Here is a 14,526-nt window from a genome sequence, read left to right as displayed (position 1 = left end):
ATTGCATATCTAAGTTTTATGTCATTGATTTTACACGAAGATTTGTGTGGGTATTTTTTTTTCCTCTTCATGTTTAAATGAGTCACTTAGATGTGCAATACATAGACACACAGACCCTTTAGAAAATAGCAAATATATTTTTAGGGCCAACAAACCGTCAACAGTCAGTGCCTGAAATTCTAATCCGGGTCTGTCACTCTATTTTTGCCGTGTCTAACAAGTGGTTTACTCTTTGATTAAGAAAAAATGACTCACAATAGAAAATAGTTATATCGATTTTGAGCACACAATGTACACATAATTTGCACAGAATGACAAAATTTTCACACAATGTACACATAAATTGTGTTTTTTGGATATTCAAGAATAAGCATATAATAGTGGATTTTTTAAAAAAAAAAGTTTTCTAAAAATGAATTACTTCAAAAAATTAGCTTGAAGAAATTTAGTTGGCAAGGTTTAAGTCATCCAAACTTCATGAAATATTATGGAGTCCTTCCGAGCATATAGCCATATACACAAAACTCCCACATAAGTTTTTGAATTTTTCAAGGACATTTAAGTTACACTATAAATGTTTCCAAAGTTTATTGAGGTTTTGAGTTAACCTTTTCAACTTGAATTTAAACATGATGCAAAATAGCATTCTTCATTACATATTTAATAAGCCTATGGGGCCACGGGCCTGGTAGGCTCCTGCCAATGCGTCCGGTCGGCTACCGTCGTGGATGGTGGAGGTGGAGCCCTCCCGCGTGCCAACGGTGTTGTTGCCCTAGTCTCGGCTCCTCTTCTTCGTTGTGCAAGCCATACTTTGTGGTGTCGTGGTGAGATAGCGTGAGGAACTTCATGAGCGTGTTGGCGCAGGGTGGTGGTCAGTTTGGTGGCGAGCTTCGGAGTGCCTGAGGTGAAGGTTGGGATCGGGAAAAATCCTTGTTGGCTTGGCCGACACCGACGCGGTGGTGCCTGAGGGTGCCACCGGATCTTCCTGGAGGGCGTCGGGGCTACCCTACCTCTCTCCTCGCCGCGTACCGGGGTAAACCCTTGGCAGCAACGTCGTCATCGTCGCGTCCCTTCTTGGAGGTGTTGATTGGTACCAGCGCTTCAGAGTCTCGGAGCTTGGTGGGCGATCTTCGGTGGATGCAGCGGTCGCGAGGCTTCGCCCTTTTTGTCGATCTGCCGTTATCGACATTTGTTTCTTTTGTATTTTCTCTTTCATTTCTTTTGGGCGTGACTGTGTTGCTTCCGCCCCAGCGCCTATCGTTGGTTGTCTCGGATGGTTGCTTTGTAATACTAAGCGGGGGAAAACCCTTTTTCGTTAACTTTGGGATGTTACATGGCCACGGATTGAATGGAGAGGGGATGTCAACGCAGAACCCAACCCCCTCCCCCCTGGCAGCAGCGTCGTCATCATGATGTCCCTTCTTGGAGGTGTTGGTTGGCACCGGCGCTTCGGAGTCTCGGAGCTTGGTGGGCGATCTCCGTTGGACGCAGTGGTCACGAGGCTTTGCTGTTTTTGTCGATCCGCCGTTATCGGCATTTGTTTTTTTATATTTTCTCTTTCATTTCTTTTGGACGTGACTGTGCTGCTTCCGCCCCAGCGTCTATCATTGGTTGCCTCGGATGGTTGTTTTGTAATACAAAGCGGGAGAAAACCCTTTTTCGTTAACTTTGGGATGTTACATGGCCATGGATTGCATGGTGAGGGGATGTCAAACGCAGAACGCTCAAAGTGAGGACGTACTGTTGGGTCACAGGAAGCGGTTTTGATAGACTGACTAGGTCGAGCTACCTATATTTTTAGCTAAACCAGTTCAGTTACATACCTAACGATTAGCTTTTTTTTTTTCTTTTCTTTCTTATTAACACAGCTTAGCCTTTTTCTTTTATTTTCCTAACTTGCATTACTTGCTAAGGTATTAATATGCAAATACTCTGCAAACTAACATGTGGTTGGATGATTACCAGAGTTTAAGTTCTAGATTTGACAAGTGATCGCATTTTCCTGGATTTATTTTAGACCGTCCAGCAATGTGCGTTTAGTGGGAAGAGACGTTTCCATCAACTATGAAAATGTCTATGGCGACTTCGTCAATCTTAAGATAATGTGTGGGCTCAGTCTCTCAGAGATGCTAATAGGAGTCTTTGTCTGCAACCATTTGATGATTTGGAGATGGTAGCATAGGCTTCGTTCAATCAATATAGATGACGTCTAGCAATAGGATTAGTGATGCTTGAGTGTGCCATGTAAGCTTTGATGCCTTTCTTTTAACAATTAAAAACAGCATACCGTCCACTTTGGTTTAGAGCATCTCCAACAGATGCATAAAAGTTTCGCGCCCTAAAATAGTTGAGAAAATAGTGGCTGCACCCACTTTCGGATGCTCAAAATAGTTTTAGCGCGCCATTATAGCATCTTTAGTGCGCCGGACCCAACATTAATTTAGCAGATGCTCAAAAACACGCGCCCAAAAGAACACGCAATGTAAATTGTGAAGCGCGTAATTCGGCGCCTCAAATTTACAGCATGCGATAGCGTTTTTTAGCGCGCGGCCAATTCTTTTTTACGCGTGCACTGTTTTACACTTTCTGTTGGAGCTGTCCGGCGTCCAAAAAATCCGAATTTTAGCGTGCGGCCCAGTTTTTGGACAGCTGTTGAAGATGCTCTTATAGGTCTGGGAAAATCTTCGGGTCGGCATAGTCCGCAAGCCAGTGGAGCCAGAATTAAACTCAAGTTTAACATTGTCACATGATTTCCATAATTAAGATTCATAATTGTGATGCAATTTCACTAGTACATTCTTCTGAGTTTGATTTCTCCCATATGCAACGCGAGTTGCACATGCACAATCAAACATTTATTTTGGAGAACCCACTCCATGCATGTGTCACTTCAACTCCTTGGCTTTGCCATGCCTTTGGCAGAAAGACTTGACCCTCTCCATGCCATCCTCGAGAAGGCCTGGATCGACAGCAAACGTAATACGGAGCCAGTTCTTCATTCCTAGTCCACTCCCTGTAATGAGCATGTTTTAGTTTTCAATTGCAGAATACTACTGCTAATTCATGTAAATTTGTAACTGAATCAGCAGGCATTCCCTCCCCCGTGAGCTGTAGCAAGACTATTTTTTAGAATGTAGAAGATAGCTTTGTTTCTAACATTTATTTTTAAGAAACAGTCATAAGATATTTAAACGATGCGATTCAAATAAGAACTAAAGATTCAAAGTTTCATAACATGTTGGAAAAGTTATGGTTAATCAATTTTTGAGCCGATTTTGCCAAGCCATTTAGGAGTTTGGACTATTTTTCAAAGTTTAGAAAAAAATGTAGTGGAATAAAAAAAGTGTAAAAATTGAAGACATTATAGTAAATATAATTATTTTTCTTAGTATTTGGAAAATTTGGAGCTCATTTTGTCCAGCCATTTAGGTGTTTTTTTTAAGTTTTGCCAAGTTTCATGTGAAAATTCAAAGTTATTAGAAGAAAAGCAGGTAAATAGATTGGTAAATAAGGAGGCTCAGTTCGAGCAAAAGCCGAGCCACTGTCGATTTTGTGTTATGTTATGAATTGTCGCCGTTACTTTTTTTTTTGCTAGTCATTACCCCTTAGATTCTGAATTACTCCTCATATATTTGTTTACAGAACCGCTAGTGATGTGCTTTGGATGTAATTTGCTCAATATAGCTACACGAAACGTGGAAAACATTGACCATATATATATCAGCCCTATGTTGATAGTTTAAGCACAAAAATATAAGAGAGAAAAGGCAAAGTAAACTTATTAGATTGCAACAGCTGCAAAAGACAAGAGAGATCAAGAGTCGTTGGACGTTCACTTAATTTCTCTGTGATCGATCGATGCATAACTTAATCTACTACTAGTACAATTATAGTCAGATTCGTACGGCGACAGAGCAATGAATGCTGGTGGAGGCAAAAACAACTAGATATGTATTTCTGCTTCTGATTTGGTTTTTAGTAGGTTGAATGGATCGATATGCATTGGTTTAGCAGGCCAAGTGACCAACAGCTTAAACCAGGCAATAATACAAGCTATAGTTAGCAGTCCAAAATAAGCCGAATCCATGATTGATTGATTGATGGATAGTGTACTAGGGTACCTGGGCAAATGACGACGGACTCCTCGCGGGCGAGCTTGGTGCAGAAGTCGACGTCGTCGGCGATGCCGTCCAAGCAGGAGAGGTCCAGCTTCACCATGACGAACATGGACCCCTCCGGCTTGTGCGGGCAGGTGATGCACTCGATGCCCTCCACCTTCCGGTAGCATATCTCCGCCGCCGACCTCATCACGTCCATGGCCTTCTCGAAGAAGGCCTTCTCCGTGTTGGCGAGGATCTGCGGCAGAGCTCCCTGCACGAACGTCACGGCGTCCACCGAGATGGCGCAGTAGCTCATGATCGACTGTAGGACCTGAAGAAAATTACCAGGAGGGTGTCTGTCAGCCCCCGTGAGCGCATTTTGGAAGTTGGTTGGGGTAAAGAAGGAAGGTACTGTAGTGCGTACGTTCTTGTCCCTGAGGACCCCCTTGGGATCCGTGGCTGCGATCCAGCCAAGTCGCCAGCCCGGCACCATCCACCGCTTGGAGATGCCGCCGATGGTCACCACCGGAGCTGTCTCCCCGAACACGCCCATCGGCACGAACGGCTTGCTCCCGAACGCGCAGTGGTCGTACACCTCGTCGCTGATCACCATGATCCCGAGCTTCCTCGCCGTCTCCGCAATCTGTGAAATGTCTCCGTACTAATTAATCAGAGGAGGAAGAAGAAGTGGCTAGTGGCGCTACTTGTCTTAAATTTTAATGCATAGACGTCTGCGTAGATGCTGGATAGTACCTTGGCCAAGTGGTCGTACGAGTAGACGCACCCGCAGGGGTTGTTGGGGTTGACGATGACCATGGCCACGGTGTTCTCGTCGGCGAGGGCCTCCACGCCGTCGAGGTCCACCTCCCATTCCTTCTCCGGCAGGAGGTCGAAGCGCCGGAACTCGAGGCCGCACAGCGCGGCGCGCGACTCGTACATCGGGTACCCCGGCCGCGGCAGCAGCACGTTGGCGCCCGGAGAGGCCAGCACGGCCATCATGATCTCGATGGCGTGGTTGCAGCCGGCCGTGACGACCACGTCCCCCGTCGACAGCTCGTAGGGGAGCTCCCGGGACAGGTACGCCGCGACGGCGCTGCGGCAGCACATATCCATCTGTTTACCAGAACTGACTAGCTGAAGAAGCAGAGAAGAGATTAAGGCTGCGGCGGCAGTACGTACCTGCGCGCCTCCAGCACGCCGCCGGCGGAGGAGTATCTGTTGTGCTTGCCTGACAGGGCGGTGGCGGCGACGGCCTCCTCGGCGGCGGCCGCGGTGCGGAAGCACGCGAATGCGGAGGGGTCGCCGTGGCCGAGCGGCGCGACGGGCCGCGGGTCGTTCCTGTCGACGCAGTCAAAGACGCGGGTGACGAGGGCGCGGAGGCTCTGCCGGCCACTCGCCTGGACCGCCGGGTTCCCCGCCCCGAAGCGCCATTTCGCGTCGCCGCCGTTCTCCATGGGCGGCTGGTGACGAGGACGAGGAGCGAGCGAGCGACGTGTCGTGTGCGCGTTCGGCTAGGGAACGCGAGGTCGTCGTCGGTTCCCTTCTTTCCCACGATGGGTTGGGTCGACTGTCTGATTGGCATCGGCGACAGCCTTTGTTTGTATCCAACTTGGCACTAGGCAGGGGCCGTCCGCACGTCAAGCCATCAACCATCAATCCCGTTGTCGATGCTCGGAGCTCTCGTCCGACAAGTTGATTCACCGTATTTGTTTGATTGAGTCGTACGGCAAATTTGACAATTTTAACCTCGGAATAAAATCAATTCACAGAATGAACTGCCCGTGAAACTATTTCACGGCACTGACTCTTTTGTGTAGCGCCCGCCACGCAGGCGCCACACACTACGGTGCAACGCCCAACTCTGGGGCGTTGCACGCCAATCCACCGTGGCAGCCCTTGGGCCCGCACCCAGCAGTGCAGCGCCTCCGAGCTAGGCGCTGGGCGCTGCACTGTGACTTATCCAGCGGCTGGGCCCCCCTCCCCCACTCCCCCCACCTCACACACCCCAATCCGAGCTTTGCCCCCTCTCCCACTCTCTTCCCCTCTCAAATCCTCTCCCAAATCTTGCAAATTTGAAGAATTTGTCCGTGGATTTCGAAGTCAAACCCTCTCTCAAGGTAATCTTCTCCGATCCCCTTGTTTTGATCCAAGTAATGCTAGTTTGGGGAAACCCTAGTTTTGTTTGGATATAGAGATTTGCATGGAGATGTGAGATCTTTGTTTGCCAATTTCCTATGATTAGGCTTTGTTAGTATGTTAGGGTTATTCTTATGTTGGTGCTAGGGTTATGGTTAGGGTTAGGGTTATGGTTAGGGTTAGGGTTGTTATTTGATATATATTTTAGGGTTTGTATTCCGTGTTAATCCTTAAATTAGTACTCATGGAAGCAATGTTACGTTGTGTTGTTTGAATGCTTATAGGGATGGGAAGAACATGTGTGTTTGTTCATCATGGGGACAGAGACGCCTTCTTGAAAGGCAATATTGAACCGGACCCTGATGAGCTTGATATGGTGTTTGATAGTAGTCCTAGCTATGCGGAGCTCTTGCAACAAGTGAGGAAAGATTTGAATTGGATGGACCCTAGTGATATCGTTGAGTTGGAGGGAAGGCATAATGTAGGTTTTGGAATGCACATCCGTTGGAAGACAATGCGTGTCAACTCGGAGCAACGTTGGGTTGCATACAAGGAAACGGTGGCCGATTCACTTGATAAGGCTCTTGAGTTATTTGCAACGAAGAAGGTTGATGCAAATTTGCATTTGGACTTGAACCGGAAACCCTCCCCTTTGGTTGCTAGTAGCCCCCCACCCTTGAAGCGAGATGAAATTGTTGAACCTCTTTTGACCCAAGAAGTGAGGCCAACATTGAGCCCGTTTACAAACAACCAAGATGAAGCTTTGCAAGAGGACAATGATGAGTATGCGGACGATGACAATGAAGTTGATCTCCATGACAACAATGTGGGTGATCTTGACAAATATCATTTGCAAGAGACAATGGACCATTCCATCCCTTTTTCCCGTGCATATGCATCGGATTCGGATGACGAAGGTCCCGATGAACAAGTTGATGAGGAGGGGTTCACGGTGAAGGAGGCCGAAGCTTTCGAGAAGGTATTCGGTCGGGATCACTGATGAAGCTATGTACCTAGGGTAGGGTCACGGACCTGTCCTAACTGCCCTACCCAAGGACACCTCTAGAATAAATCACCTTTCAATCGACTTGGAGGTGTTACACTCGACAGACTCGAAGACATTCGACCAAGAAGCAATTACTCGACCAAGATCCAACCACTCGACGGCCAGGAGACCTAAAGTCACTCCGCACGCTAACGATCGGTCATTAAGTAGCTTTTATGGTCATCATAGCACTTTATTACTAGTGTTATCAGTAACGCCCTACCTTAATGTACATTGAACCCTTCGTAATGTGGGCTGGCCGGGGTCCTGGCGCACTCTATATAAGCCACACCCCTCCTCCGAGACAAGGGTTCGCACCTCTGTAACTCATACACACATAATCCAGTCGACCGCCTCCGGCTCCGAGATGTAGGGCTTTTACTTCTTCCGAGAAGGGCCTGAACTCGTAAACCTTGCGTCCTTACAACCTCTCCATAGTTAAGACCTCGCCTCTCCATACTTATCCCCCTACATTACTGTCAGACTTAGAACCACGACAGTTGGCGCCCACCTTGGGGCAGGTGTTTTAGCGTTTTGTTGGAGGAGTTGCGATCTTTTCCGACCCGAATCATCATGGTTTTCGACGGAGTTTTGGTGGAGGGCCGCGAGATCCGTCTCGGCGCGCTCACGTTCATCGCCGACGACTCCGCCTGGCTTCAGGAGGCTCCGCTCGACGTGGACGCGCTCCCTGTTCGCGGGGCAATGCACTTTAGCGCGTGCGTCCGCGGCGTTCTCCTGCGGCAACCGTCGACCCCCTACCGGTCGGCTCCTGTGTTGTCCTCCCTCCCCGCTTCCTGCCGGTGCAAGCGCTCCGGTCGGTCGAGGCTTCGGCGGTGGGTGAGACACGCGGTGGCCCGTCGGTCGGACACCCCTCAAGTCGCGGCGATCGAGCCCGACGAATCCCTGTTCGACCTGTCGACTGGCTCTGAAGAGACTGCATCCGAGTGCGACAGCAGCGATCCGGCGGCGGAGGTTCTGATGGTCGATGGACCGCCCAGTCCCCCCAGTTTTACCCGCACCGACGAAGGCGCGGGAGGAGGCGACCCGTCGCGTCCCCATGAGGAGTATCTTCCCGAGTCTCTCACGTCGCTGCAGAAAGAAGAACTTCGCCGCCGGAACATGGATGCGCTGCACACTCCTATCGTTGGAGAAACCCCCGAGGCTCGCGCCTTGGAGGACGCGTGCCTGGCAAACTTGGCCGAGCGCACTCGACTGGAGAACCTCCAGCGAGCACTCGACGAGCGTGCGCGACAACGGGTTCCCGAATCCAGTCGACGTCGGCTCTTCCCGCCCCCGCAGGTATATCGGACTCCGATTCAGAATTTAGCAGCTGCGGCCTGTATAGCGGAGTCGATTCAGCCTTCCCAGTCGGAGGCCGGCAGAGGCTTGCTGCAGATCAGAGCATTACTCCGGGCAGCAGGAGATCAGAATTCTGCTGTTTCTCAGTCGCGGAACAGAATTCACAGCAGATCCGTTGTCGCGGACACAGTCTAGTCGGCTCACAGCCCGAGATCGCCCCCGAGGCGTGAGGGACGTGGAGACCGGCGTGACCAATATGGGAACCATGAGCAGTATGATCACCGAGTCGATCGTGACGGTCGACGTCGAGCGCCCACGCCTCCCCCGAGGAGCGGGTCGTATGTGCCTCGCCAGCAGGATGACAGGCGCCCTCATAGTGGTGGGCGAAGGATTCCAGTCGACCCCAGAGGGCCAGGCTTTGACGCGAGATCCATCCTCGTCCAGGGTCTGGTCGACAGGAACAGGGCTCACCGAGAAGGCTACGACAGAGATGCGCCTGCCAGCAGCAGAGTACATGTTTCGGGGCCAGAGTGCTTTAGTAGAGCCATCAGGGCTGCTGTGATTCCTCCCAATTTCAGGTTGGCGACTGGAGTCAGTAAGTTCACTGGCGAGTCCAAGCCCGATACTTGGCTTGAGGACTACCGAGTGGCCGTCCAGATTGGCGACGGCAATGATGAAGTGGCCATGAAGCACCTGCCTCTCATGTTGGAGGGCTCGGCCAGAGCGTGGCTAAACCAGTTAGCGCCTAGCAGCATTTACACTTGGGAAGATCTCTCCCGAGTGTTCGTCACCACATTTGAGGGAACATGCAAGCGACCAGCAGGACTGACGGAATTGCGGTCTTGTGTGCAAAAGCCGAATGAAACTTTGAGGGATTACATCCAGAGATGGATCACGTTACATCACTCGGTGGAGAATGTGCCTGACCATCAAGCAGTTTGTGCCTTCAAGGAAGGCGTCAAGTACAGAGAGCTGAATTTGAAATTCGGTCGAACTAGAGATATGTCCCTGAATCGGATGATGGAGACTGCCACCAAGTACGCTAATGGTGAAGATGAGGATCAACTCAGGAGTGGCAAGCTCAAGTCAGTCGCCCAAGAAACCGGAGGCAATTCCAATCGGAAACAGAAGCGAAAAGCCGAGCCAGCGGCTCCCGGGGAAGCCTTAGCTTTGGCCCAAGGAAAGTCTAAAGGGAAACCTAAAGGGTCTTGGAATCCCAAAAAGGTTAAAGACCAGGAGGGGAATGATGTGTTGGACTTACCATGTCTCGTCCACACAAAGAAAGATGAAGAGGGTAATTTCATTTACCCGAAACATACCACTCGGCAGTGTCGACTCTTGATCCAGCAGTTCCAGGGCAAGCAGCCCAAGGGTAAGGAAAAGGAGTCAGACAAGGTCGAGGACAAAGAGGACAGTGATGACGGATACCCTCAAGTTAATTCCACCCTGATGATTTTTGCTGATGTTGAGAGAAAAAGTCGACTAAAAGTTATTAACCGAGAGGTGAATATGATCGCTCCGGCGACACCTAGTTACCTGAAATGGTCTCAGACTGCCATAACATTCGACCAGTCCAACCACCCAATACACATCGCCACCCCTGGGAGGCAAGCTTTGGTGGTCGACCCAGTTGTTGAAGGCATTCGACTGACCAAAGTCCTGATGGATGGCGGCAGTGGTTTGAACATATTATACGTTGAGACGTTGAAAGGGATGGGCATTCCGATGTCCAGACTCAGTGCCAGCAACATGAGTTTCCATGGAGTCATTCCTGGGAAGAAGGCTGAATCACTCGGCCAGATTGCTCTTGATGTGGTTTTCGGTGATTCCAAGAATTACCGCAAAGAAAAGTTGACGTTTGAAGTTGTGGACTTCCAGAGTGCCTATCACGCTATTCTGGGCAGGCCGGCTTATGCACGCTTCATGGCCCGACCATGTTACGTGTATCTCAAATTGAAGATGCCTGGCCCCAAAGGTGTGATCATCATTACGGGCAATCGGAAAAAAGCGGAAGAATGTTTTCAGAAAGGTTCGAGGATCGTCGACGCGCAGATGGCAGTGGTGGAGTTGCAGGAATACCAGAAGACTGCAGCCCGAGTAATCTATTGCGAGCCAAGAAGCCCGCTACAGAGTCAGCTTTCCAGTCGACTGGCGATACGAAGACAGCTCACATCCACCCGAACGACCCCAGCGCCGCTCCGACTCATATCTCGACAACACTCGACTCCAAATAGGAAGAAGCGCTCATCCAGTTCCTTCGTGAGAACTGGGACATTTTCGCATGGAAGCCTTCTGACATGCCAGGTGTTCCCAGGGAGCTGGCTGAGCATCGCCTGAGAGTCGACTCAAAAGTAAAACCTGTCAAGGAACATCTCCGACGGTCCGCCGTCCAAAAGAGAAAGGCTATTGGCGAGGAAGTGGCTCGGCTCTTAGCAGCGGAGTTCATCCGGGAAATCTACCACTCCGAGTGGCTTGCCAACGTTGTCATGGTCCCCAAGAAGGACAAGTCACTTCGCATGTGCATTGATTTTAAACATATCAATCGGGCCTGCCCGAAAGATCATTTTCCTCTCCCCCGCATCGACCAGATAGTCGACTCGACCGCGGGATGTGAGCGACTGTCTTTCTTGGACGCCTATTCCGGGTACCATCAGATCCGTCTGTATGGACCTGACGAGATCAAGACAGCTTTTATCACTCCATTCGGGTGCTTCTATTATGTTACCATGCCATTCGGCCTCAACAATGCCGGAGCTACATTCATGAGGATGATTCAGAAGTGTTTACTCACTCAAATCAGTCAAAACATAGAAGCATACATGGATGATATCGTGGTCAAGTCACGGAAGGGTTCTGACCTGCTGACTGACCTTGCCGAAACCTTTGCTAACCTCAGGAGGTATGATATCAAGCTTAATCCATCAAAGTGCACATTCGGAGTCCCTGGCGGAAAGTTACTCGGTTTTCTCGTTTCCAAACGGGGAATCGACGCCAATCCAGAAAAAGTTGGCACTATACTCCGAATGAAAAGCCCTGTGCGAGTGCACGACGTCCAGAAGCTTACTGGTTGCTTGGCCGCCCTAAGTCGATTCATATCTCGTCTCGGTGAAAAGGCATTGCCTCTTTACCGATTGATGAAGAAGTCCGACAAGTTCTAGTGGACTCCTGAAGCTGATGCAGCATTTGCAGAGCTCAAAGCTCTGCTCTCCACCCAGCCGGTGCTTGCTGCCCCAATCAGCAAGGAGCCTTTGCTGCTTTACATTGCAGCCACAGGACAAGTCGTCAGTATGGTACTTACGGTCGAGCGGGAAGAGGAAGGGAAAACCTTCAAAGTTCAGCGCCCAGTATATTATATTTCTGAAGTCTTGACCCCGTCAAAGCAAAGATATCCTCACTGTCAGAAGCTTGTATATGGGATTTATATGACCACCAAGAAAGTTGCTCACTACTTCTCTGATCATTCCATTACAGTCGTCAGCGACGCTCCATTGTCAGTGATCCTGCATAACAGGGATGCAACCGGTCGAGTGGCAAAATGGGCGATCGAACTATTTCCCCTAGATATCAAGTTTGAGGCAAAGAAAGCTATCAAGTCCCAGGCAATCGCGGATTTCGTCGCCGAGTGGATTGAACAACAATTGCCGACTCAGGTTCACTCGGAGCATTGGGCCATGTTCTTTGACGGTTCCAAGATGCTAAATGGTTCCGCTTTGATTCCTCTAACAACGAGGCAGAATACGAAGCACTTTTATATGGGTTGCGCATGGCCATTTCACTCAGCGTCCGCCGCCTCATGGTCTATGGCGACTCAGATTTGGTGGTCAATCAAGTGATGAAGGAATGGGACGTCAGAAGTCCAGCCATGACTGGTTATTGCAATGCAGTGAGAAAGCTGGAGAAGAAATTCGAGGGGTTAGAGCTTCACCACATACCCCGACTGAAAAATCAAGCAGGTGATGATCTGGCAAAAATAGGTTCCAAAAGAGAAGCCATTCCCAGCAATGTGTTTCTGGAACATATCCACACACCATCAGTCCAGGAGGATCCCTTCGATGAAGAGGCCCCGCAGCCAAAAAGTGCCACGGATCAGAGTGAAGTTGAAGTTCCAGCTGTGGTCGACCTGGTCATGGAAGTCTTGGTTATCACTCCCGTCTGGACAGAACCGTACATCGCGTACATCCTAAGGAAAGAACTCCCAGAAGACGAAGAAGAGGCTCGACAGATCATCTGTCGATCCAAGGCCTTTACAGTCATAAAGGGACAGTTATATAGAGAAAGCGCGACTGGGGTCGGCCAGAAGTGTGTTACACCAGAAGAAGGTCAGATGATCCTTAACGATATCCACTCGGGGACCTGTGGTCATCATGCATCCTCTCGGACCATTGTGGCTAAAGCATATCGAGCGGGGTTCTACTGGCCAAGAGCCAATGAGATGGCGAAAGAGATAGTCGACAAATGTGAAGGATGTCAGTATTACTCCAATATGCCGCACAAGCCCGCGTCAGCCCTGAAAACCATTCCACTCGTCTGGCCCTTCGTTGTTTGGGGGCTGGACATGGTTGGACCACTGAGAACAGGCAGGAGCGGCTTCACTCATGTGCTGGTAGCAGTCGACAAGTTCACCAAATGGATTGAAGCCAAGCCTATCAAGAATCTTGATGCTTGCACCGCTATCAGTTTCATTAGAGAGTTGATATTCAGATATGGAGTTCCACACAGCATCATCACCGACAACAGGTCAAACTTCGATTCCGACAAATTCAGGGCCTTCTGTGCCTCTCAGGGCACTCGGGTCGACTATGCTTCAGTCGCTCACCCCCAGTCGAATGGGCAAGCAGAAAGGGCAAACGGCCTAATTCTCAAAGGAATGAAACCCCGATTGATGCGCGATCTCAAGCACGCAGCAGGTGCATGGGTCGACGAGCTTCCATCAGTCCTTTGGGGATTGAGGACAACCCCGAATCGATCAACCGGAAGAACCCCATCCTTTCTGGTCTACGGCGCCGAGGCAGTCTTACCGAGTGACCTGCTTCACAACACTCCCAGAGTCGAGCTCTACTCAGAAGATGAGGCAGAACAAGCCCGGCAGGACGCAGTCGACCTCCTAGAAGAAGAAAGAGAAATGGCCTTGATTCGATCGACCATCTATCAGCAAGACTTGCGTCGATTCCATGCCAGAAACGTGAAGAGCCGAGCCTTCCAAGAAGGAGACTTAGTCCTCCGAGTGGATCAGCAGAAACCACACAAGCTCGCTCCTACTTGGGAAGGCCCCTTCATAGTCACCAGAGTCCTCCACAATGGAGCATACCACCTCTACAATGTCGATCGCCAGATTGATGAGCCACGAGCCTGGAATGCAGAGCTACTCCGCCCCTTTTATACTTGAATTCTCACTCGGATGAGATGTAATAAGAAAAACTCCTGTAGTTTATTTGTCAAAGACAAGAGAGTTATAATTTTCCCAGTGATTATTATTGTTTTTGTTTGCGTAAGAAATCCCCCAGTGGGTGGCTTAGCTGCGAATCCGATTCGCCTAAGTTTGTAAAAACAGTTTCCTACCGAGTGGCGAGCCAGCCTCCCACTCGGAGGCTTAGCTGTGAATCCGTTTCGCCTTAGTTTGAAAAAATCCTACCGAGTGGAGAGCAATCCTGCCACTCGGGGGCTTAGCTGCAGTCCAGTACTCGCCTAAGTTCTCTCGCTTGGAGACTTAGCTGCAGTCAGGCACTCGCCTAAGTTTGAAAAAATCCTACCGAGTGGAGAGCAATCCTCCCACTCGGGGGCTTAGCTGCAGTCCAGTACTCGCCTAAGTTCTCTCACTTGGAGACTTAGCTGCAGTCAGGCACTCGGCTAAGTTTGAAAAAATCCTACCGAGTGGAGAGCAATCCTCCCACTCGGAGGCTTAGCTGCAGTCCAGTACTCGCCTAAGTTCTCTCGCTAGAAGACTTA

The 14,526-nt window shown here is 49.9% G+C and overlaps 1 protein-coding gene across 1 annotated transcript; it reads right to left on the bottom strand.

Moving 5' to 3' along the window:
• Positions 1–2,710: 2,710 nt before the first annotated feature.
• On the bottom strand, positions 2,711–5,677 carry LOC119318133 (nicotianamine aminotransferase 1-like). Its single transcript, XM_037592653.1, has 5 exons — positions 5,280–5,677; positions 4,854–5,193; positions 4,525–4,743; positions 4,122–4,431; positions 2,711–3,013 (listed from the first exon to the last, which is right to left on the bottom strand). Exons 1-5 carry the CDS (start codon positions 5,552–5,554, stop codon positions 2,886–2,888), a joined length of 1,272 nt encoding a protein of 423 aa, XP_037448550.1. The 5' UTR covers positions 5,555–5,677; the 3' UTR covers positions 2,711–2,885.
• Between the last annotated feature and the right edge of the window lie 8,849 nt (positions 5,678–14,526).

Source organism: Triticum dicoccoides, chromosome 6A (assembly GCF_002162155.2).
Source record: "Triticum dicoccoides isolate Atlit2015 ecotype Zavitan chromosome 6A, WEW_v2.0, whole genome shotgun sequence".
In the NCBI taxonomy this organism is placed as follows: Eukaryota; Viridiplantae; Streptophyta; class Magnoliopsida; order Poales; family Poaceae; genus Triticum; species Triticum dicoccoides.
This window is presented reverse-complemented; position numbering and strand designations above follow the sequence as displayed.

What these genes read in the sequence shown, in the direction of transcription:
- LOC119318133 (XM_037592653.1), bottom strand. Translation starts at nt 5,554, where the DNA reads ATGGAGAACGGCGGCGACGCGAAATGGCGCTTCGGGGCGGGGAACCCG. An exon ending in GGCGTGCTGGAGGCGCGCAG is followed by an intron (nt 5,194 to 5,279) that starts GTACGTACTGCC and finishes GTGCTGCCGCAG; the next exon opens with CGCCGTCGCGGCGTACCTGT. An exon ending in GGGTCCTCAGGGACAAGAAC is followed by an intron (nt 4,432 to 4,524) that starts GTACGCACTACA and finishes AATTTTCTTCAG; the next exon opens with GTCCTACAGTCGATCATGAG.